Consider the following 25,331-nt stretch of genomic DNA (forward strand, 5'->3'; position numbering starts at 1 on the left):
CTGTACTTAGTCATAACTAAAGATCTTAATGTACTTTAGAAATAATAAACAATGTAGGATGTGAATAGTAAATAGTTCTCATTAGTAAAAAATAAGTTTACTCAAAAATGAAAATTCTGTTATTTATTGCTCTCCCTCATGTTATTCTAATGCCCTGAACCTTTTGTTCATCTTGTGAACACAAATTAAGGTATTTTAGATCAAATCCAAGAGCGCCCTCATTATTTAGGTAAAGAAAAATCCTGAGATGTTCAAAGTCCAGTAAAGGAACCAAAAACATTATCAAAATGATCATTGTTTTTGTGACTTATGTGGTTCAACTGTAATTATATGAACCTCCAAGAACACATTTTTGTGCCAAAAAAACTGTAAATATGATTTGTTTATCTACATCTTTTCTCCCGTGTCAGGTCAGGGTACGCGTTTATTATGAGAATTAAGACGTTTTGCCATTAAGCCTTGGTCACACTGCACTTTTCTCCCCATAGACTTTCATTCATACATACGCGAATGCATCACACTGAAAACAAGTTTTGCAGTTTACTGCGTTGCAAAGTTCAAGCTTGGTGAACTATGACCTGCGAAATCGCATCAATCTTGACTGCGTGAGACCAATCGAAGATCAAAACATGACCTCTCTGAACAGAAATGTAAAATATGAACCAATTGCTCGCTTTTTTAAATGTCTAATCATTTTGTTTAATCCCGCCTTTTTTGCAATACGCAAACATCATATTGCCTTTAGTAAATTCTCATCCTGATCTGACAAAGTAATTTTTACAATTTTATTGCACACAGTATCATTAAAAGCTAATAAATGGAATAATAATGGGTAATTAAGACTAAATAAACATAGCTACCTAGTCAGTTTGGTATCCAATTACTGCCTCCATGTTCTGATTTCACAGTGTGGTTTTGGATGACTTTTATTTTAAATTAAATATTCAGGCAAAAAAAAAGTGTGAAAAAATCTTTATCACACGTAATGATATGATGATTATGATGATAATGATCCAGTGTTTATTTGTAAAGTTTATTTAACTTTAATTTAACTTTAGCAATGTCTAATCAAAATCTGAACATTTGCTTTTTTGCTGGAAAGACTTCCCTTTTGAGTGAGAGATTATTCAGTTTTCTGTTTCATTTATAAATACATCAATATTGAAATCGGTCGAAACTTCCATTTCAAAATATAAATAAATAAAAACATTGATTTGATTAAAGTTGGTAATAATTATATTAAAGGGACAGTTCACCCAAAAATAAAAATTGTCATCATGTACTCACTTTTCACTTGTTTCAAAGCTTAAAAAAATTATTTTTATAAACAAGAGAAGATACTTTAAAGGATTGCTGAAAACCTGCAACCATTGACTCCACCATTGTTTTTTTTCTACTATGGAAGTCAATCGTTATAGGTTTTCAGCTTTCTTGAAAATGTCTTCTGTGTTAAACAAAAAATAAAGAAAGAAATTCATGTTTCAAGCTTCAAAACTCTTGAAGGAGAGTAAATTTTTGTTTTTGGGTGAACTTTTTTTTTAATGCTAAACTTTATAAATAAATGTCTATAAATGAAATGATTTTTATATCTAGAAATGGGAAATGTGCACTTGAATATTACTGTTTGATAGTTTTAATCTCATAAAAACTGGTTGTAACGACAGACCACAGTCTTCAGTAGTGCTACAGTCGATTGAATATGGTGGTTGAATATGAGTGAGCTGAACTTTGTTTGTTGTGCTCTCCCAGAGGTGATGAAGGCTTCTCAGCAGGCCATTGAGCGTGGGGTCAAAGACTTTCTCTTCATCGACTACAAACGAAGGAGTGGCCATTTTGATGTGACGACTGTTGCCTCAATCAATGAAATCACGGACAAGGTTTGTGCACACCTCTGCTTACCACAGCCACATTCGTTTTGAGTTGAGATGATATGGCTCTTAAAGGGATAGTTCACCCAAAAATGTATTTTGCTCTTAGTTTTCTCATACATAGAGCATCTAAGTAAAGCATAAGAGAAAATTCTAGTTATAAATAGCTAATAATGTTTTGACAGTCAAAAAAAAAAAAAAAAAGTCAAATGTACAGTGTATGATTCTATTGTTTGAAATGGGAAAACCGTCTTATATCCATTTTACTCACATACTTTATAAAGCAAAATGGTATATGAAATCATTCTGTTATGTCTTTCATAACACCTTTAAGAATAGAGATTCCAAAATAGTTGGCCCATGCTAACCTTTGATTTGGACTACAATCCCATTTAAGAAGAGAGCAGGAGAAGGCTGGGGAGGGGGTTGGGTTGAATATCTTTGACAGCGATTGTCATTTCGAATATAATGAAAAGTTTTGTTTGTTATTTTTGGAATTGGTTTCGTTTTCTAAATGAGTCTGATCTTTTAATAATGTAAATGCTGCAGCTTAGTGTATTTAGCATTTAGCTAACTCCATTGTGTTATTAAATGGATTGTTTATATTTTTACTGTAATAAGTTAATTATAAAAAATAGAGTATACCCTGACAGGCCACTTTATTACGTACACCTTACTAGTAATCCTTTGTGGCATATATTCAACAAGGTACTGGCAATATTCCTCAGAGATTTTGACATGATAGCATCACGCAGTTGCTGCAGATTTGTCTGCTGCACATCCATGTTGCAAATCTCCTGTTCCACCACATCCCAAAGGTGCTCTTTTGGATTGAGATCTGGTGACTGTAGAGGCCATTTGAGTACAGTGATCTAATTGTCAATGTCAAAAAACCAGTCTAAGATGATTCTCATTTTATGACATCTGCCTTATCCTGCTGGAAGTAGCCATCAGAAGCCACTGCAGCCACTGTAGTCATAAAGGGATGGACATGGTCAGCAACAATACTCAGGTAGGCTGTGGCATTGATACAATGATCAATTGGTACTTTATGGGCCCAAAATGTACTAACAAAATATCCCCTACACCATTACACCACCAGCACCAGCCTGAACCATTGATACAAGACAGGATAGATAGAGCTTTCATGCTGTTAATGCCAAATTCTGACCCTACCATCCGAATGTCGCAGTAGAAATCAAGACTTAGCAGACCAGGCAATATTTTTTTCAATCTTTGACATGTTGTGCGTTCTGAGATGGTCTTCTGCATACCTCAGTTGTAACGAGTGGTTATTTAAGTTTATGTTGCTTTTCTATAAACTCGAAACCAGTCTGGGCGCACCCCTGCTATAAACTTTCTTTTTCTGTTAAGGATAATCTTAGTAATGAAAAAAATTCTAAAAACAAAAATGCTTGTTTTTGCCTATTAATCTCCTTTTATGTCACCTAAAACAATTATTTGAGCCCTGATGTCAATTCCAGTAGTCATAGCAAAACATATGAATAAAGGGTAATTTTTCATTTTTATTTTTATTTTTTTTTACATTTGCGTTCAGAGATGGTCTTTTGAATACCTCAGTTGTAACGAGTTGTTATTTGAGTTAATGTTGCTTTTCTATAAGCTCAAACCAGTCTGGTTATTCTACTCTGTCCTCTTGCTTCAACAAGGCATTTGTGCCCACAGAACTGCCGCTCACTGGATATATATTTTTTTATATTTATGGATATTTTTTACAGACTTCTCTGTAAACCCTAGAGATGGTTGGGCTTTTTTCCCCATTCTCTTGCCCAGCTTGAACTGCACCAGATCGTCTTGACCAGGTCTACATGCCTAAATGCATTTAATTGCTGGCATGTGATTGGCTGATTATAATTTTGCTCTACGAGCAGTTGGACAGGTGTACCTAATAAAGTGACTGGTAAGTGTATTTTAAAACAATTATTTTTTTTATGTTAGGGAATTACCCATGGAAACTTTGATTCAATCGAGTTTGGTATATTTCCCTTTGGCCCACACCCCTCCAAATTTGGTTTTTGCCCCTTTATAAGAAACAGTTTGCGCACCCCTGCTATAAACTCTTTTTTTTTTTGAGGATAATCTTTGGAATGAAAAAAATTCTAAAAACAAAAATACTTGTTTTTGCCTATTAATCTCCTTTTCAAGAGTTCACACTTAGCTGATGATTGATTATAAGCAAGTTTGGCATGCTGTCCCGGGAGAGAGCCCTGAGCTCGAAGGTTCTTGAGCCCTGGGCTCCCTCCCGTTTGGAGGAAGAGAGGGGAGCCTTGAGCTCAGGTAGATCTCGACAACTCCCCCTTGATAAGAGCTGATGACTAAAAATTGAATGCTATTACAAGATATGCTGTGTTATAAGATTACCTGAATTGCAAATTTAGATTTATCAATTTACTTGTTGTGCATGTTTTTGGAATGTGGGAGGAAACTGGAGAACCCGGGGAAAACCCACGCAAGCACGGGTAGAACATGCAAACTAAACACAGAAACGACCACCGGCCTGTTAAAGGACTAGAACCGGTGACGTTCTTGCTGTGAGGCGACAGTGCTAGTCACTGGGCCACCGTGCTGCCCTATGGAGGAAAAGGTGAAAAGGTAGGGGTGGAAGGGGGGATTCTTCAAATCGAAGATGACTGTAGTGAAAAAACCCTGGCTCTTTATAGTGGGTTAGGAATGGCCTGATTGGTGGATCATGCATGCTAATGCAGAACCAGCCGTGTTCAATCATAATCACATGCTCCTCTCGAAATTGGTTTATGAATAAACTTCACTTATGTCACCTAAAACAATTATTTGAGCCCTGATGTCAATTCCAGTAGTCATAGCAAAACATATGAATAAAGTGTAATTTTTCATTAGTTTTTTTTCTTATTCTCTAAAGCTAAAAACAATGGAAAAAATACTAAATTCTCAAAATATTTTTTTCTGCCTGAATTGACTAAATTAAGCTATTTTATCATTTTGTGTGAACTATCCCTTTAATAGTCAGATAAATCTCTTTTAAATAGAATAATATCAAGAGGCATTGTTAATGTTTGTTGATTTCGCTTTGCTGTTGTTTCTCTGTTGGCGTGTGCTGTATATGTGTAACATGACTCTGTTCTGTGCCATGTTGTTCTCTCTCATAGGACTGTCACTGTTTGCTTGACATTGCACCTCATGCTATTGAAAGGCTTCACAGCGTTCACATTTACCCAATCGTCATTTTCATACGCTACAAAAACGCAAAGCAGATAAAGTAAGTTTTCACATCCTCCTCAACACATACATATCAAAATAATCATAAACTGAATTCTTGGATGTCCTTGTGGACCCTTCCAAACACACATACACGCGCACACACTCTGTTCAAGGCCTTCTTGGCACATTTTTATGCCAAGAAGTTCCTGTGCGCTCCCCCAGGGCCCTGAAGACATTTGGGAAATGGAAAGCAGTTTTACTGTGTAGGCTGCGTTTGACTTGGAAGAACTGCTGTTAAACGGATGAATATCTTGTCTCCCTTTATATAGATATAGGACAAGATATATGGCAGCGTAGGCAGCCGCTTCACTCTTTCTGTCTGTGCCTCCTTCTTTGGTTGTCTGCTGAAGGTCACTTTGTGAGATTCCAGACCTGGTTTATCAGACAGGCTCAGTTAAAGGGGATATGTCACAAGAATTTGATTTTTCCATGTTTGATTGCTATAATAGGTTCCCTGATGCATCTACCAACCCAGAGACTGGCTGCAGCAGATAGAGATGTTGGTACTCGGAAAAAAAAACATTACAAATGTTTTGTTGTTCAATGTACAGGCTGCTTTTTACTTAATGTGTTTGCTTGAGTGCATGCAAAGAATGTGATGTCATTTTATCATGTGTGTGCGACATTATTTTGGCTGGCGGAGCTAATGAAATTTTTTAAGGGTGCTTTCACACCTTTGAATCGATTCAGTTGTTCCGAAACAGAGATTACAATTGTTACATTGTTGCTCTTTGCTCTTGGAGCGGTTCGCTTTCACATTGCAAAGTTTCTAATCGAACCAAAATAGCTAAAACAAGTCACGTGCGAGTAAACTCTCCTCACATTGGTCAGAGTGTCAGGGTTTATTTTGCAGCGTCCCGCTAAACTGTTAGGAGAGGTGGTGGTTTGGTGGTGATTGACAGGGTGCGCGCGCGCGCGCGATGTGTCTGAGAAGAGATGCGATGGGGAGGGGTGAGAAGGGTGCGCGACGTAGCCTATTTGAGGACCGGGAGGGAGACACGAGATTACCGGGAGATCATCACTCGTTTGCGGGCATCCGGAGACTCGCGAAACTTCCCGCCATACTCATAATTCTCTCTTCATATAGCCGTATGCCTATTACATATCCATAAAACACTGTGATATAACCGCGCTCAGATCGGATCGCTTTCTCACTGTAATCGAACCGCTCCAGGGTTCGTTTCAATCGAGCCGAGACCACCTCATTCAAGCGATCTCGGAGCGATTACTTTGGCACGGAACAGAGCGCGATTGCCCTGTTCTCATATGCCAAACGAACCGCGCTAACTGGGCAATCGAGACACGTTCCGAAACAAAAGTGTAGGTGTGAAAGCACCCTAAGACTCAAGAGAACAATTTGCGTGGCGCCACATTTCATTTGAGTTGAATATGAATCAATTTGAAGAGATTTTTTCTGAAACGGGTACGACTGTACACACATCTTTATGATCTGTCCACGTATGATCATAGGGATAACAAGATGACCAATAATTTGTGACTTGAAATTGCAACAGCTGTGGGAAAGGACAATATTTTTGTAAAACAGTTTGGAAAAATTTGAGGAATAAGTTAGTTAGAGCCAAAAGGAGAGGCTATGGCAAAAAAGGAGACCCAGGTGGTTTTGATACACAATGACAGAAAAATATATATTTTTCATCATTTATTGGTTTACGCTAATGTATATATTACAGTTTTTAATTTAAAACTGTTTAATAGTTACAAAACTATAATTAGGCAACAAAATATTTCTTTGATAACTGGAAAGGAAAATTTTAACCTATTAGTGTACAATATCAGGGTTTTAGCAGGGTCTTAAAATGTCTTAAATCCCAAAATCAAAATTTTAGGCCTTAAAGTCTTACATTTACTGAAATATGGTGTTGTCGGTCTTAAATCTTTTTTTAAACAAGTCTTAATTTTCCTTTGTTCATGCATTGCTACCCAATCCGGCCAAAACCCATACAATCACCAAAATTCCATCTCAATAAAATGTTTTACTTTTTATTTAAAAGGTACATTTTAACTCTATTTATCATAATGGTTTAATTATTTTCCTTACAATAACATTTTTTTTAAAAGTGCTCTATGTTTTTACAGACCTGGACAAATTGTTGTGCATAGATTTAGTTTATTATAGTCTTTAAGACTTTTAAAAGATTTTTTTTTCTTTTTTTAAAGATTTTTGTATTGATACAAGTAGAGCTTGCTTGTTTTTACACAATATTTAAAATATTTTGCTATGGAATATGTATATAAGCATATATATATTGCATTATCAAATGTATTAAATTATAATGTTTTTGCAAATAAAAATCTCTTCCATCTGGGCCATTTATAAAATTCCTTAGCTTTTTTGCCCTTTATGAGTCTAAATTTTCATTTATTATGGTCTTAAAGATGTCTTAAAAAGTCTTAAATTTAACTTGGTGAAACCTCCAGAAACCCTGAATGTACCCATGCCCTATTTTTCTGGGCTTTACTGGTGATAATGGTCAGGAATGTCAGACTATTATTGCCTTCTTTTCATATAGGCAGATGACACAATCTAGCCAGACAGTAATGTGTGAATTGTGATTTTTTTTTTTTCTAATTATTTAGCAAGGTAAAACTGTGATTTTTCTTTAATCTTTGTGATTTTTAATTAACAGCCAGAATTGTTTGTATATTAGTATGTATTATGTCACACACATAGGCATAGTAAATATAACACACTGTAGATTACTATATACTTTGTAAATAAAGTACACGTTTTTAATATATATTAGATTTTTCATTAAGGCATGACTTGCACAATTAATTTATTAATTAATTAGTTTAATAATGTTTTGTTGTTATTAATATGTTAATAAACCTCAATAGGTAGAACTGTCCGACATATGAACAAAAGCAAGTGATGCATCAAAGATTGATTTAAAAATCTTTAACGATATTAATGATATGATGGAAACTTCCTACATCTATGTTTATCCATCTGATTTTACGGTTGGTTTGACCGCCCCCTGTCATTTAAAAAAAAATGTCCACGTATCAAGTATAAAACACTCGTCTGTTTTGCGAGGAGCTCGATGTGGCGCCAGGCGAAAGTTTAAGCATCAGCCTTACTAGTGAACATATGAGGACATATATAGACTCCCAACATCCAAGTCACTCAGGACATTGTAAAATTATTAAATGGATGTGGTTTTTGAAGGAAATGTGCCAAAGAATGTCAGGTTAGATATTTACATATCAGAATGTCATAAAAATACAGGGGTTTACAGTGAGTTTATAACAGCTAGGGGTGTTGTCAGGAAAGATGTAAAGTGGAGTGCATAAATGCTGTAAAACAAAAAGTCATTGAAAGCATCACATTTTAGGACCTATTGCATTTATAAACCGGTTATTCCATATATATTACACAAAACAAATAATATATTCAATAACATACACATTCTATATATCTCACAAAGCAAATAATGGCTTTTCTTTGGCTCAGTACAAGTAAAGAAATGTTTTGCAAGCAACAGTCAACATGTGTTGGTTTATGTTTTTATAAAATTTTACCTCATCTTTGAAAGTAGCTCAAAATATTTTATGAAATATTTTATTTTTTGATAGCTCTGTTTATTTAGTCGGATTGCATCTTAGACTGTTGCTTGGCAACCACTTCCCTATCAGTACTGGGACAAAAACAGTTTTTATTTGCTTCATTTTACTATGAACATAAACTATGTAAATGAATTGACTGTTTTATCAAAGCAAAAGCCCATGAAGTTGTGGCTTGCCATGAATTTATAACAGCAAAGGGGTGTTGTCAGGCAAGATGTGAAACCGAGTGCTTCAAACCTCATTAGCCTTTATAAATTCTGTAAAACTAAAATCCATTGTACACTACCTTACAAAAGTCTTGTCGTCGATTCCAGTTGTAGGAGCAACAAATAATAACTTGACTTCCAGTTGATCAGTTGGAAAAGTGTCAGAAGGTAGATTTTTTTGATGAATCATCTGTTAAACTGCATCCCAATCTTCAGAAATACTGCAGAAGACCTATTGGAACCCGCATGGACCCAAGATTCTTAGAGAAATCAGTCAAATTTGGTGAAGGAAAAATTAATGATTTGGGGTTACATTAGCCGTGTTTCCACTATCGTGCCTAAAGCGAGCGAGCCAGGGTGAGCCAAGGCCAGTCGCATTTCCACTGTCACTTTTATGGCCTAATCAAGCCAAAGCAGGGCTTTCTCGGGGCCAGCGGCTGGCCCTTTTCGTCCCACCGAATACCTTGGGCCAAAGTGGGCCAGCTAGGGCTTCGGGGCAAAGTGAAAGGAGAGGGTTACACTAGTTTTCTGATCGCACATGATTAAATGCGCCAAACAAATAAATAAGGGAAAGAAAACATTTTGCCTTATAGACTGCGGTTTTGTTGCTTATGATCGCCCTTATGTTTCCCTTTAAATGCAAGGCTGTTGCATAAAATAATAAAGTTTTAATTTATAAGTGACTTTGCTCCATCCTCCTTGATGTTTCAATAACGCATAATAATCTTTACACTACATTAAAGACACAGCAACCAGTAAAAGTTTTCAAGAGTTTTTTTGTCAAGTTTAAAAGGTGTGTTTGTGCGCGTTTAGATTCCTGTATGTGAATGTGAGAGCGAGCAAAAGAGCGCTTCCTTCACAGCTCTCTTGATGCCACGAGCGTTTTTTTTTCTGATTTTATTTATTTTGGAGATAATACACAATATGAATACAGCAGAAATACATACTTTACAAATTACGGGTCCACTTTTGTAGGCTCAAAACAAAAGTGTCATATCTCGATAAAATAGCCTATAAGCTATATTGAAATAATTTAAAGAATTACAAATATCGGATATAATAAAATCGCTTTAAATAAATAAACTAATATAAAACAAACAAAAGCTAGCTATAACAATTTAGGTATATAAAATACATTAATCAAACCGTTTTAAAGCCATATTAAACTTTCGTTTCACAAAGGCATCTCTAAAAAAATGTTTTAGATATTTTCTAAAAACAATAAACACCAGAGGAGGTTTGAAATATTATTTATAAAGTAATTTGATGTGATGATATTAATCAAATCGTGCAAACAGAGCATGTTTTGGGTGAGTGAAAGCAGAAACTAGGTTACCCTTTTTCTGTCACGCAGTCCTGCTTCATATAAGCCACTTCTAATACCAAATGATCAACTAGAAGTTATTATTTGTTTTTCCTAAAACTTATAGGTCACAAAGATAGGTGACTAGACTTTTTGTCAGGTAGTGGAAACCGCAACTTTTTGGGGTTTATTACTTTTATAAACTGGTTATGCCAAATGTTACAAAAGCAATAAAAATATTTGATAGCATATAAATAAATTCCAAATATTTCACAAAGCAAGTAATGTTTTTTTCTTTCAATCAGTACTGATAAATGAATGGTTGCCATGCAACAGATATCAGGTTTCAGTGTAGGTTTTAATAGTATTTTACTTAAGCTTTGAATGCGGCTCAAAATATTTTATGAAACTGATAGTTCTGGTTATTTATTCTGATTGGCTCAGTTGCATTGCAAGCTGTTGTAAAATACTCTACAACATACATCCGAGACTGTTGCTTGGCAACCATTTCAGTACTGGGACAAAACAAAATTATTTGCTTTGTTTTTCTATGAACATAAACTATTTAAATGAAATAACTGTTTTATCAAAGCCATAAACCCATGAAGCTGTGGCTTCATTAAGCAGAGTGAGCTCACTGCTTTATTTTGTGCCAGACTGCATCACTAATGAGGGGTCAGTTCAACACTTGCTTCTAAAAGATGACTCAATACTAACACTTCATGCTCCATCTTCATAACCAAAAGACTTCATATTTTAGAAATGGTTTATTTTTAAATGTTTTAAATTTAAAGGCACACATACAAAAGTTATATGTTTTTTCTTATGCTCAATGGGGCAAATTTGACTAGCTCAAATAAATGATCTGTGTGTATTTCAAGCTGAAACTTCACAGACACTTTCAATGGACACTAGAGATTTATTTTACATCTTATGAAAAGAGGCATAATATAAAATCTACTCCAGACCGCTAATATGCATATCCTGGGTTCACAGCCTACTGTACTGATAGCTCTCTAGGGGCGCGAGACTTAAAAGGACAATAAATCCCAGCTTTATTCTTCTGATAGCTCTGCATAACGGCGCCTTGAGGTCTTTTCCACACTTCCTTGAAGAGTAGTCAGAGCGCTAATGGTGCAAAGTCGTCCCAGCAGAGGTTTTTAAATTGGCCATTTCCCTGAAGGATTAGAAAATCACTATGGGGATTATAAATACAGGCTGTCTTTGACCTGCTCACAAGCACCTTACTCCATACAAAAGCATATTGAGTTAATCTGTCCTGCAGTTGTTAGTGTGATAACAATGATGACATCATGGCTTGTACTATGACTTGCACATGCATTTTTTTATACTTTCGATGAAATCTCTTACAAACACATATATGTACCAGGATTGTGTGGCTTATTAAATATTCATGATATTCTGGATTCTGTGCGAGTATAAAATGAAGCTATATATAGCCAGGATTTTCATTCAGCCTCTGTATGGTGTAATTCATGTACTCAAATGCGTTGGTGGAATTTGTGTGTGTGTGTGTGTGTGTGTTTGTGTGTGTGTGTGTGTGTGTGTGTGTGTTCATATATTTGTGCATTATTGCTTAAACAATTTATTTTAGGTAACAAATCATGCTATTAACTACCTACTAGTTTTTAGGATATGAACTGTTCATTAGTAGTAGTTAAAGTAGGATCTTATTCTGCATCGCTAATCCTACCCAAAACCTAAACCTACCTTCTACCTTATTAACTATTAATAAACAGGTGATAAGTATTTATTAACCTAAAAGTGTTAGTTCATAGCAGAAATCAGTCCAAGGCACTCAAAAAATTTTGGAAAAAAAGTATTAAAAACCTGTAATCTTATGGCTAATCTTCAAAAAAAAAAACTGCGTTTCGGCTGAGATCTGCTTTCATCAGAGTAAAAGTGAAAAGGTGCATCTGGAGTTTATTTTGAATGCTACAGTCTCATGACTCATTAAAATATATATATATATATATATATATATATATATATATATATATATATATATATATATATATATATATATATATATATATATATATATATACTAAACTAAACTAAACTAAAATAATATATTAAACAAGGTTAACTGAATAAAAATATTGTTAGACATACTGTGAAAATTTCCTTGCTCTGTTAAACATAATTTGGAAAATATTTAAAAAAGAAATAAAATCAAAAGGGGGACTAATAATTTTGACTTCAACTGTATATATATAATACACTTAACTTCCAATATATGGATGTCACCTGAATACATTTTGGTGATGCAGTATATATCTTTCATCATGTTTATGTACATGGTGTCAGCGAGTTCAGGATGGTTAAGGAATGCTTTCTAACAGGTAAAAACAGGTCAATTTTGACATTTTCCCAAAAACTGTTTACGTCCAACTGAGCTCTATTTTAAAGCTGCAGTCCACTTCCAGATAAGTGATTGTTCACAAATAACTTTTGAGCCATTTTACATTAACTTTTGTTTGTTTTTTGTCCTATTGTGTCCTAAAGTGTTCATGCCCATTTACAGCCTATGCTGTTGTATGATCATTGCATAAACACAGGCATTAAAATGACAATAATATCACTTATCCCAATCTTTTCTATGACAATATATTGCACACAAAAAAATATTTACCGTGACAGGCCTGGTTGTAGTTTATTCTTGTAATGTAATTGTGTGAACTCTGAATGAGTGTTTCTGTTTTTCTGTGTGTAGAGAGCAGAAGGACCCGATTTATCTGCGGGATAAAGTCTCTCAAAAACATTCCAAGGAGCAGTTTGAGATTGCACAGAAGATTGAGCAAGACTACAGCAAGTTCTTCACAGGTTTGCCTTCTCGTCTGCATAATACAGTATGTTATAATATTATAGGGATAGGTCGCCCAAACATTACAAGTTACTCATTATTTACTCATCTTAAGGGGTCACGAAACACCAAAACACATTTTTTGAGCTGTTGACAGTCGTATGTGTCCCACACTGCTAATTAATTAACTGCTATTAGGACACATATATTTCACTAAAAAGTGAAATTGGTTGTTTTTGCGTTATTTTGAGCAAATTCGTACTTCCGGTTTGAAACTAATTTTTGAAGCTGCGTCACGGCCATGAGATCTTAGCGTGTATTCCAGCGTGCAGATTGGACGTTTGTGCCAGAGTGTCCCGTATTATGTCTCTGAGTATGTTGCATTCATTCATGAGTATGGCTTGGTTCAAACCAATCAGCGCTTTCTATTATGTATGCGCTGCAACTTCATTAATATGCATGCTAGCTTTTTTAGACTATACCTGAAACAGTGTTCAGACAGCAGAGAGACGACACACGTCGTGTTGCCAAAAGCTGTGGGGAAAGAACAAGAATTGTTTGGAGATACGGGTCGCCAGTGTTGCTTTCATAATGTGAAGGTTTTGTTTTCATTTTCTCTCTATGAGCGCGCTGCTAGATCCGTAGACGTGACGTGTGGCAGAAATGCATTTGTTTGGAACATTTTTTACTCGAGAGCATTTCTCATCAATGGTGAGAACCGGATTTACTGCTCGTCTCCTTTAAAAAAGACGCAGCTCCAGTATGAGCTGATTGTCCTGTCTATAGATTCGGTAAGTGTGTGCGATCAGCGCCCTTTCTTTGTTCATTCAGATGGCAAAGTTATAGTTCGTATGGTCAGCTGTACTCTTTCAGTGTTTAAAGACAGACCTTAGTGAAAATGATTTCTAAGTTACTTAGTTTACAGTACGTTTATACCACTAAAATATTGAAAGATCAACTGTAAATGCTGCTCTCTGTGTGTGAACACTGTAAGCAAACTTTTGCCGACTGTTGTGTTGAATTTTCGTCGTATTTTACAGACGTGCAGTATCAAACATTTCACCGTCATTAAACGTCTTTCTCCCCTGCGTGTGTGTGTGTGTTTGTATTTCCTCTGTCCTCAGCGCATGCCCAAATGGCAACTCCCATTTTTATTCAAACCCTGCCCATTTTCCCACCCCCGACACTCCCACCCAAACAGAGCTAGACACACCCACTTTACTGACTTTTTCCAAACTAGTGGTATGAAAACATTCTGCTGAAATGGGGGGGTTTCATGGCCCTTTATAATGATTTCAAACATTTGAGTTTTTTTCTGTTGAATACAAAATATATTTAGAAAAATGTTAGAACTATTGAGTTCCATAGTAGGAAAACAAAATCATTGGAAGTTGATTAAATTTAGTTTAATTCATCTTTATTGTATAGCGCTTTTACAACATGGATTGGGTCAAAGCAGCTTCACATTGTGAATTGAAAGTGTCAGTTCAGTTTTCAGAGTTTAAGTTCAGTTCAGTGTAGTTCAGTTCAGGTCAATGTGGTTTAAACTGCATGCGCCGGAGGCTGGAGAATGCTGGACGTCAGCTGTCCCTGGAGTGTCACAGGGATCAGACGCATGCTCTCTACTCCTCCATGACCACCACAGCGGTCGCTCAGGATACGGCCTGGTCCAGGATTGTGAAAAGCATGGAATCATCTCTTCACAGGTCTTGGATCGGATCAGTGGCACTGTATAATCTCAGGGGTCTTCAGAATGAGTATCCTCAGGTGGAAATAGAGAATAAAGAGAATAATTAGCGCAGCTGCTGTTCATAGTGTATGTATACGAGATGCGTGGAGCACATTCATGCTCATTCCGCTAGGTGATGCATTTAGTGTATGCTTTACTAAAAAAGATAGGTCTTTAATCTAGTTTTGAACTGTGAGATTGTGTCTGAGCCTGGAACATTATCAGGAAGACTATTCCAGTGTTTAGGAGCCATAAATGAGAAGGCTTGAATACCTTTACTCAATTTTGCTATTCTAGGTACTGCTAGAAGCCCTGAGTTTTGAGTTCTTAAGGAGCGGGTTTGTATTGTAGCGAGACAGGAGGTTGGTTAGATAAACTGCAGCAAGATTATTTAAAGCTTTATAGGTAAGAAGTAATATTTTAAAATCAATACGAAACTTAACAGGCAGCCAGTAAGGAGGTTAAAATTGGGGTCATATGGTCATATTTTCTAGACCTGGTCAGAATTCTGGCAGCTGCATTTTGTACTAGCTGATGTTTGTTAATAAAGGATGCTGGGCAAACAAAGCATTACATTACATTTGATGCGTTCAGGTTTTCAGTATTTGTCCAAATGTACTTTTCATTTGTGTTTAGCAAAAGAAGAAAAAAAAAACTCAAACAGGTTTGTGAAAAGTGAATGATGAGTTTTCACTGTTGTTGAACTGTCCCTTTAAAATGCTGTATTGTTTTGAAGCAGATTTGGATTATGTTCATTTCATGTTCAAGTTCATTTTTTTATAAAGCACATTTAAAAACAGCCTCAAGACTGACCAAAGTTCTGCACATAAGACAGGGTAAAATAAAGAGACAGATTATAAAAGCATGAGAATAAACCAAGACAAGAGAAACACAGAATAAATTTAAAAATGAAGCAACAGAAAAGACCAATAAAATAATATTAAAAGGCCAAGTTGAATGTTACTAATAGAATATATCAAACAGGACTTTTTTGACTCTTGTGTGTGGTTTGAAAATAATTGAGGACAAAAACATCAGTTCAAAAAATCATCATAAATGTCAAATCAGTTTAAGTTAGTGACACTGTTAAATGAGTTAAATTCGACCCTATCCCGTTTTTTTTGTAACACAGATCAGATCTGTTCTATGACTAAAAAAAACATATGCATTCGGATATTCAGAAATGGGTTTCAGGCCTCCTTCATATGTGGAACTAAATTGGATATGTGACAATCATGTAAACGGGCAGATCAGATTTATTGAATCATTCCGTTTTGTACGTCATTAAATTTACGACAATGTTGTACTTCACGGTTTAATGATGTAGAAGGAAGAGCATGTGGGGAGGCACTAATGTGGTAAACAACAACAACAGAGGAAACATGGAGGAAAGTGGTCAGTCACTTCAATTTACTCCCACCAGACCTAAGATCTCTCTCAAATCCACAAATTCCTCTGAATGGTGGAGGACACCATAAATAAATCATAGGCGCAAGCTGCGTTAACAGCTTTTTCCCTTCTCTTCCGCCTCAAAATCATTTTAAAGTTGGATGAACTTCGCATGTATTTCACAGACCTAAAAATTGGGCATCAAGACTTGACAGTGTAAACCAAAATGCCACTTGTTGTGGGACATATTCAGTATATCAAACAGTATATATTAAAATTTAATTCATAATGGTCTTAAAAGGGTCTTAAAAAGTCTTAAATTTGACTTGGAGAAACCTGCAGGAACCTTGAGTACAGACATATGAAACAAACTCTAATAATTATAATTACAGCATTTAGTTAACTTGGCCTGCTGTCTAAAACAAGAAGATGGGAAAAAAAGATAGCCAAAATGCATGACCTTTTCCTCACTAGACACTGGAATGAATTATTGCAGTTTTAATTTGAGACTTTTTTTGTTCCGAAGTTCCAGAGTGTAACTATTTTTGTACCTAATTTAAACTAGACTAACAGGGTAAAATATTTATAGTTCAATAATAATAAACACCTTTTCAGTAAATTGTTGGATGTTTGCATTTAGCATTTAGCTTGAAGATTCATCCGCGTCTGATTACTTCATAGGCTGAAAAACAATTTTCTCCCACATTCATGTAATGTTAGGATTGTGGGGATGGAGGTGAGATGTCATTTTTGAGAGACAATCAAATACATCATGTGTGGTGCGTATGCATCATCTATAAGTTATGTAAAACAATAAATTGCAAACTGAAATAAAATTCATTTGATTATATGCTTTCAAATTTGATGCTTTATGAGATTATTTATTGCAGAATCGCGAAAAACTGTTAAATACTGGGTATTCTGACGTCGTTACATTTTAGAGAAAGAGAGAGATGCTCTCAGACACAGATATACACACATTTCAGTCAGATACCACTTCAAATACTTGCTTTTTAAAAAATGTGAACTGAACTGTGACAAGAATTGAGTGAATCAGCGTGACTCATTCTGTTTTTGCCTGTTTTCTTTTACAGGTATCGTTCAGGGAGGCACCTTCCCTTACATTTGCACTCAGATCGTGACTATTGTGGATCAGGAACAGAGCAAAGTCTTGTGGACTCCACTGGGCTCTCCATAGGGCTCTGACACTTACAAACACTACACTTTATACACTACAACACACGCAAAGGTACACTAACGTTACGAGCGTTGCATTAAGATAGTGATTCTTTTGTTTTGTCAATATTCATTTTTATTACGTTATTAATTGTAACTCTTATTTGTAAATGTATGTATGAGTGTCTTAAGTATGTGTGTGTGTGTGTGTGTGTGACAGAGGACGATAGCACTGAAGTATTTGTTCATTTCCTTTTGGTCTTCCTGACGGGACATGTTAAAGTTTTAGCAATGCTGCATTTAAGACACTCGTTTACAGAGCAATCAGTCGGTGAATTGTTTAACGTCTGCCTGAATGTGAAGTTTCCCCTTGTACCCAAAACGGTATGCGTGACACCCTTTCCACCCTGTCCCACATATCAGCTCAAGGACTGAATCCTCCTCGTCTTGTGGTTTTTATGGTGGCCAAGTTAGTTGTGTAGATGTCAAGTGAGCGTTGCTTCGAATCGTAGTGCTTCACTATTGAGCTGAGACTGACAGCAGCTTAAGCGGTTTCTACGGGCCAAATGGAAGTGCCTTTGGAGATCCACTGAGCGTATGACAATGGCATGAGGTGAAAGCCTGGTATTTAAACAGTAAAACTTCTCCGATTGCACTCCAGGGCTAGACAGACCACTGTGTTCTCATAGCAGAGCTTATATTTAAAGAGAATATCCCACGTAACACTTGTACCCGCCGAAGTACGGGCGCACACGTATGTGTATGTATGCAATTTCATCAGAATATATAGAAATATATTTACTGTATTTTTACTGGGCTGTAGGCCTGGGGAGCGTGACAGAGTGGTCACGTCTTAGCAAATATTAGCATGTTTGTGTGTGTGTTTGTATGAGAGAGATTGTGCGAATGCACGTTTTTGTGTGTGTGTGTGTGTATGTTTGTCAGTCACTTTTATATGTACTACACGCTAAAAGAGAAAACAAAAAAATCCTAGAAAGAAAAGTTGCAGGGTAAACCTGAAATGGTTTTCTTAAAACTGTTTAAATGTTAGTGTTTTTTCATTGCTATTTAATTGTTTTTATTATTATTATTTGTATTATTATTATTACTATTCAAGAGTCATGATATGTCTCATGCAGACCAGTAGCTCCATTATGTGCCAAAAACAAGTTTATTTCTTTACATTTTTTCCTGTTTTGCACTTCCAATGTTCTGAACCCTAAACAAATGACTGTTCACAGGTTTCCAGTAGAATGGAAATAGGTACTATTATTTTTATCGTAAGCTATTATTCATGTGTATCACTCCTGTTCCGTACATTTCATCGACTGCCTTTTTAATGAAAAAAGAGAAGAGAAATACTGCATAAAAAGGGATTTCTTATTGCACATATACTTTCACGCCAAGACATCAGTCCATTGGGTTGAAATTAGGAAATTTGTCAAAGTGAATCTAACGTCTAACTATTGTTCTGAATAGCTAGCGTACGGTTTGAAGCGAGGGATCGAGTGTTTAGAACAACTTAGAGCGCAGGTACCATTTCCGTTGGGATTTCTTGTATTCCAAAAGAATGTGGTTTGTATGAAAATGTCATAAAATGCGTGAATAAAAGTCATTTTCTGTATCTCACAATGTCATTAAATGGATCAAGATGGTGTGTGTTTGATTGATGGCCGTATTCATTGTGCTGCAGGCTGAGATCTCCATCATATTAAGGGTGTCATAGAGCTGCTTCCACAGTGCCGCCTGCAGATTGACAAGTGCTGTAATTGAGTGTGGAGCTATCTTATTTGTTGCTCCTCCTCGAAGTTGAGGCACTGTGTCTAACCATGGGGAAGATATGGTGTTAATTACTGGAACTAAGGTGAGCTCTCAAACAATAGCGGCGGCTGTACGGCTGTCAGCTTCTGTTTGGGGTGGAGGAGTTGCTGCACTAGGCTGTTAAACTTGATCCTTCATGACATGATGTGTCTGACATTTTCACAGTTTTTGTTGATAAATAAAATAATAATAATTTGCCAAAGAGGTTAGCAAGTACTAAAAGTTTCTGTAGTTTTAAACGCACTTGCTTTTATTATTTCTCACAGACAAGCAGATAGGCAGACCTTGACAATCCACAGATGAAAAGAGAGAGATAGGCAGTTATAGATCGATGGAATCACAAGAAGAGATGGATGGACAATAAGACAGGTAGACAGATGTATTGTAAAGATTGACAGACTAAAGGACAGCAAGGTTCTTGCTCAGTTTGGAAAAGTGTGGAATTTAATTTGAGTCATTTTTAGGTTTGGAATAATATGACAAAGATATTTGCTCATTCATAGTTTTATAAAAATATCAAATAAAAAACATTCTAAATATACAATTGACTTCAGAATTATTAGCCCTACTGAATCCCCCCCCCCACTTTAATTTTTGCCCCATTTTCTGTTTAACAGAGAGGTTTTTTTAACGCATTTCTAAACAAAATAGTTTTAATAATTCATCTCTAATAACTGATATATTTTATCTTTGCCCTGATGACAGGAAATAAGATTTTACTAGATATTTTTAAAGACACTTCTATACAGCTTAAAGTGACATTTAAAGGCTTAACTAGGTTAATTAGGTTAACTAGGCAGGTTGGGTTAATTAGGCAAGTCATTTTATAATGATGGTTTGTTCTGTAGACTATTGAAAAAAATATATAGTTTAAAGGGGCTAATAATTTGTCCTTAAAATAGTTTTTAAAAAATTAAAAACTGCTTTTATTCGAGCTGAACAAACAAACAACTGAGACTTTCTCCAAAAATTGAAAATTTCCCTGCTCTGTTAGACGTAATTTGGGAAATATTTTTAAAAAAAGAATAAAAACTTTAAAGGGGGGCTAATAATTCTGACTTCAACTGTAAATATCACACCATAAAATTATTTTGTGGTGTTTTGAGGAGCAGGCTCACAGTTCTTTCACAAAGATAAGACTGGATCTACTTGAAGGACTAGTCATTAGCATTCAAGTGACTAACATTTAGCTGAAAGCGTAGAAAGCAGACAAATTTTTATTAAAAGATCATCGGCTGCTATTGTTTGTTATTCTCGCGACAAGCTGTGAGTGTTATTTCTCCAGTCTATCACTTGTATGTGTTTACTATATTTTAAATAAAGAAAATTTTCTCTTTACAAAATGTTTAAATTAAGTTTTCCAGGATCTTGAGTTAAACAGCTGACTTTAAGGATTTTTTTAGGAACGAGGAACTTTTCTGCTGTACTGCAACAGGTGCAATTATATTATGCAGTACCTGAAAATAGTAACTGGTAACTGTTCTGTGTAATATCAGTGCGCCTGCCACAGCCATGGTACAGCTTGATTAGCCTGCTCAGGTGTGTTTGATTATGATTGGAGCTAAACTCTCTAGGACACCAGCCCTGTGTTTGGACCAAGTTTGGTCACCCCTGCTTTAAAAACCTTAGAAAAACTTGGAAAAACTTTTTTGAGCAAGATGCTAATGGTCCAGTCAGACCAAGTCAAGGATTTTTGCTATGCTAAGCTAAAAGCGCTCCACCCAAAACTGGAGATTGGCAGAATGGATTCAAAAATTGTGAAAAATGGACCACCAACTCTGCATGTTTTGGAATACCTGTCTTTCAGTCTCTAATAATGAGCTGATGATTAAAATCTGGTGAGTTTGATTGTAAACAAGAAGAGATGTAGATAGTTAGAGTTAGACATGTACAGGTTGACAAGTCTAAAAAAAGCTAAACAATGCAAATAGACCAGAACAGATGAATCAACAGACAAGAAAAGATAGATAAGTGGATAGGTGGATATTAAACAGGTTTAAAGTGGAGTATCCTAAAATATTCAAAAGAAAATCTCATGTTCCATTAGGGGAAATTATTAATTGTGTTCGTTTGTTGACTATATTATTACACATTTAACTAATTTAAATCAATCTCAACCATTAATCTTGTCCAATAAAATGCCAAATGCTGCAACTCCACATTCTATAATGATGAAACAAATGCATCTCATTAATTCAAATGTTTGCAGCAAAGGCTGCAACTGACACATTAGTCATCTGTGAAACAAGCGTGAAGAAAAAATGTAGACTAAGATATAATTATCATAATATGCTTGTTTTAAAGAGGCATTGAGTAATAATGAAAGTCTAAAGATACATTAATTCTCATTATCAGCTCCTATTCAAACAGAAAAGAAGTTATTAGTATTCTTCTGCGCAAATGTTTTTCAAAAATGTTAGTGGAATGATTTTGAGAGTATATTATAAATATGTAATATATAAATATATAAAGTAATAACTTTTTACTTTTATTTAAGGTTTATAATGCAAATCCATTATTCATCCACTTGTAGAAGAAAAGCCTCCTATATCTACTGAAAGACAGAAAATATTACTTTACAAACTTTATTGTAAATAAATTAAATAAACATTTGCATATTAACCAGTAATACTAAGAAAATTAACATAAAACGTATATCATATAGTATGGAGCAGCTGAGCTACCTTCATGGTACAGTACCAAAAACCCAGATTTTGGTGTGTGTGTGTGTGAGATAGAGATATATAGATATATAAGACTCAATAATGGAATAAATCAGTAGAAATCTGCGGATTTCTATGCGTGCAGATTTTAGAGCCTAGTCATCAGAGGCCTGTTGCACAAAACAAATAGAAATAATGCAACCTGATTATGAAGGGATCTATGCCATGAAGCCAAATTAGTGGGCTAGCAGTTAGGTGTCAGTTTAGTTTGCACGACATGTGGGTTTAAGGTACCAAGAAGGTAGCTCAGCTGCTCCATACCATGGCGACAAAGAGGGACTAGCGTTGAGCTGCCTTCAGGTTACCTGAAACCCAAGATTGGTGCAAAATATACTGAAACTTAACCGGCTAGCCAGCTAATCCAGCTTCATGGTACAAACCCAGTGTTAATACATTAGTGTTCTCTGTCAATTGCAAAGTTTTTGATTATTTTTTTGATTACAAGCAGCTGAAAGTTCAACACAGCAAACAGCTAATCATATGACACATGAAAGCATCAGTTTGATTCAATTCTCATGAGTGAGTTTGCAATTTACTTCTCTGTTGATTAATGGCCCGTTTCAACTGAGTGGTACAGTACAGTATGGTACAGGTCAGTATGGGTCACCTTTATCAGGCTTGCGTTTCCACTGCTAAAAGGGTACTAATGGTACTCTTGGTGGGCGTGGTGTACACAAGAAAGTTTTAGACAGCATCATTCCTGCTCGAGAAAATGTCAAAGTAAAGCTATACGGTTCGTTCACATATCATTTGAGAAGCACTTCTCACAAAACAGATGCTTTATACACATAAATACTTGTGTAAATGTTCATTACTATCCTTTCTATGAACAGGATTTGATCATAACTGCAAATCAATGATAGTGTGAAATAGCCTTCTGTAAAGTCTGCAATTATATTAAATAAATAAATAAATAAATGCAACATATATGAACACATGCAGCCCCTTACAATTCTCAAAAATGTTACCAATTACAAATAAATGACACACATCATACATTTAGTCCTCATTTGGGTTCAAAAACAACTGTAACAGAAATTAGCTCATTTTATGGATATTAATAATCAACAATAACGGTTTATTCTTACTTATTAATATTCCGGCTTAAGCTTCAGTCAATTTGATCAAACAAACATATGCTTGTATATGATCCTGCCCGCTCGACCGAGCGGACTCTCAGATTATGAATATTAATTATCAACAATAACGAATTATTATTAATCATTAATATTCTGGATCAATTTATTGTTAATTTGGCCAAACAAACACAAGCAGAGGCGCCGCTCTTCCGAGGGGCCACGGCAATCATCTATTCATTTAGAAAAAGGGAATTTAATTGCTACTTCTTGTGAAGTAGATTAATCATTCATAAGTTTTAATCAACTTATAATAGCTAGGCAGGGGAATCTGTATTTCAGTGACATTTTCTTGTGAGGCAAACAATACAATTCACTTGATTATAATAGGATTCATTGACTAGTCAGAAAGATAACGAACAACGCACAAACATAACATTAAACATAGAACAAAGGTAAAACACGTGGAGATATCGGGTCTATAGAACGTGTAACAACAAAGAGAAATAGTAAAGCGAGGAGTGACAAAACTTTCAGTTCCACACGCACCATTAAGGACCACCAAGATTATAAAAACAAAAACACCTTTTTTTGATAAAAGGGGCACAGCTTAATCGCATAACTAAAAATACCTGGACTTTCATGTCTGGAGGTCTCTCTTTTTATGCGAGTCTCTTCCGTCGTGATGAAAACTCCTTTTGATGTCCTTCTTGATGCGTGGAGTTTGTAATGCAGTTTGGACGACTACGATCGCAAACTTTAAACTGAGTTTACTTTGCCGGAAAATAAGGAAAATGTGGCGGGAAAAGTCCATGCGGCTTAGAAAGCCGCGTGGCCCTCCAAGGGGCCATGTTTTGATGGGTTCTTTGTTCGGACTACTCTGCAGGATGTTTGGGGAGAAGTCTGGTTATTCCTGCGGGTCACGTGACAATCCGTTCAGCATTCTGACAAATGATTTCAGGGGAAAGTTTGAGCGCGAATCCTTCCTTTGTCTCGAGGCTGCTCGTATGCAAATTTGAGTGTCCACCCAAAGCATGCGGACAGGCGTTTAATACAGGGATTTAAAGAATAAAGCAATGCGAGTTATGATCTTGCTCTATGCAACATGTGTTGTAAAATGTCAGCAGAAACCCATCGGTACCAAACAAGGGGGGTTTAAAAGTACATCAACATAATTTTTCACATCCTCACATTATTTATGCTTTAAAAAAGGCCTAAAGGGACCACACATACAGGTTATATGAGGGGTTATACAGGTAAGAAAAGTCAGAAATAAGATACAAAGTTTGCAACCATAACATTTTAGTTCTGTGCTGGTCCCTGGTTTCTCAGTCGATTTTTCTTTAGACTAGTGTCCTTTGGGTGTGGGGGAGTTGAGTGTTTGTGTAAGAAAGGAATGTCTTTGAAGATCTAGGCTTATCGCTCCAGTCTCCCTTGATTACGTAAGTCTGTCGGGTGTACCCAGACTTTTGGAGCCAGGAGTCATAAACCGTCCTGACGACTGAACCCAGACCTTTTTCATGGAATGTTGACTGAGTGTTTACCTCCAGCGTATATGTTACAATATATATGTTACACAACATAAAGCCCACAGTCAGTGCAAACCTCTCATCTTCATCTTTAATCTTCACCAGCATATGTAATCTCTTGTTAGAAAGTAATTCCGTCATTCTGTGTTAATAATAGTCCAAAAGTTGATGATAATAGTTAAACATGACATTTTGTTCTTTTTTCAGGTTGCTGAAACAATCATGATAAATAATGACACATTTTTCTGCATCAATTCTTTCATTCATTCATTCATTTTCTTTTTACTCTCCATTTACACTAATACATTTTAATTTTAAACCAGGTCTGAGCTCCAGACAGTCAACTTGTGCTTTGAGAACCCAAATGAGAGCTGTGCACATCGGATTGTTCATCAAGGATCTACGGCTGAATCTAATCTCACTATATTTGTTAAACGTGATATTTAATTCATCTTGTCTATATCTAACGACATCTCTCTTGACTTTAGTCGTTTAAATCTATTACTTGTTCTCAGGTAACGTGTTTTGGCTGAGCACAAAGGTAATATAATAATTTATGAAACCACTGATTCTGCACATTTGACTAATTGCTTGCCTTTATTTCCCATATTGTTTAAAAACATTGTACGTTATACTTTTACAATGGACATTATTGATTATTAAAATGGATATTAAGCATAAGAAAGGGTATGTTTCGTATTTTCAATGAAAATGAAAGGAGGCAGTTATGCTATAGGCTCCGTTTTGTTATAAATATGCACACAGTGAAGATGGCAGTTATATAAATATGTAACTACACGATGGCTCTACATTTTTGGTGTTTAAGTTGCTAATATTA

General features: G+C 35.7%; 1 protein-coding gene across 9 annotated transcripts in view; it reads left to right on the plus strand.

Moving 5' to 3' along the window:
• dlg5a (discs, large homolog 5a (Drosophila)) overlaps positions 1-18,999 on the plus strand; it is a 155,188-nt gene extending 136,189 nt beyond the window's left edge. For 8 of the 9 annotated variants that reach the window (XM_087278377.1, XM_087278380.1, XM_087278384.1 and 5 more), the window contains 4 exons: positions 1,750-1,877; positions 5,015-5,124; positions 12,961-13,070; positions 17,263-18,999. In XM_087278377.1, coding sequence (XP_087134503.1) covers positions 1,750-1,877; positions 5,015-5,124; positions 12,961-13,070; positions 17,263-17,366 — 452 coding nt within the window. In that variant the 3' untranslated portion in view covers positions 17,367-18,999. The remainder of the gene's footprint in view (positions 1-1,749; positions 1,878-5,014; positions 5,125-12,960; positions 13,071-17,262) is intronic. The other variant, NM_001145603.1, reaches the window with a different exon arrangement.
• The last annotated feature ends 6,332 nt before the right edge of the window (positions 19,000-25,331 follow it).

This window comes from Danio rerio, chromosome 13, assembly GCF_052040795.2.
Source record: "Danio rerio strain M-AB ecotype USA chromosome 13, GRCz13ab, whole genome shotgun sequence".
NCBI classification, from domain to species: domain Eukaryota; kingdom Metazoa; phylum Chordata; class Actinopteri; order Cypriniformes; family Danionidae; genus Danio; species Danio rerio.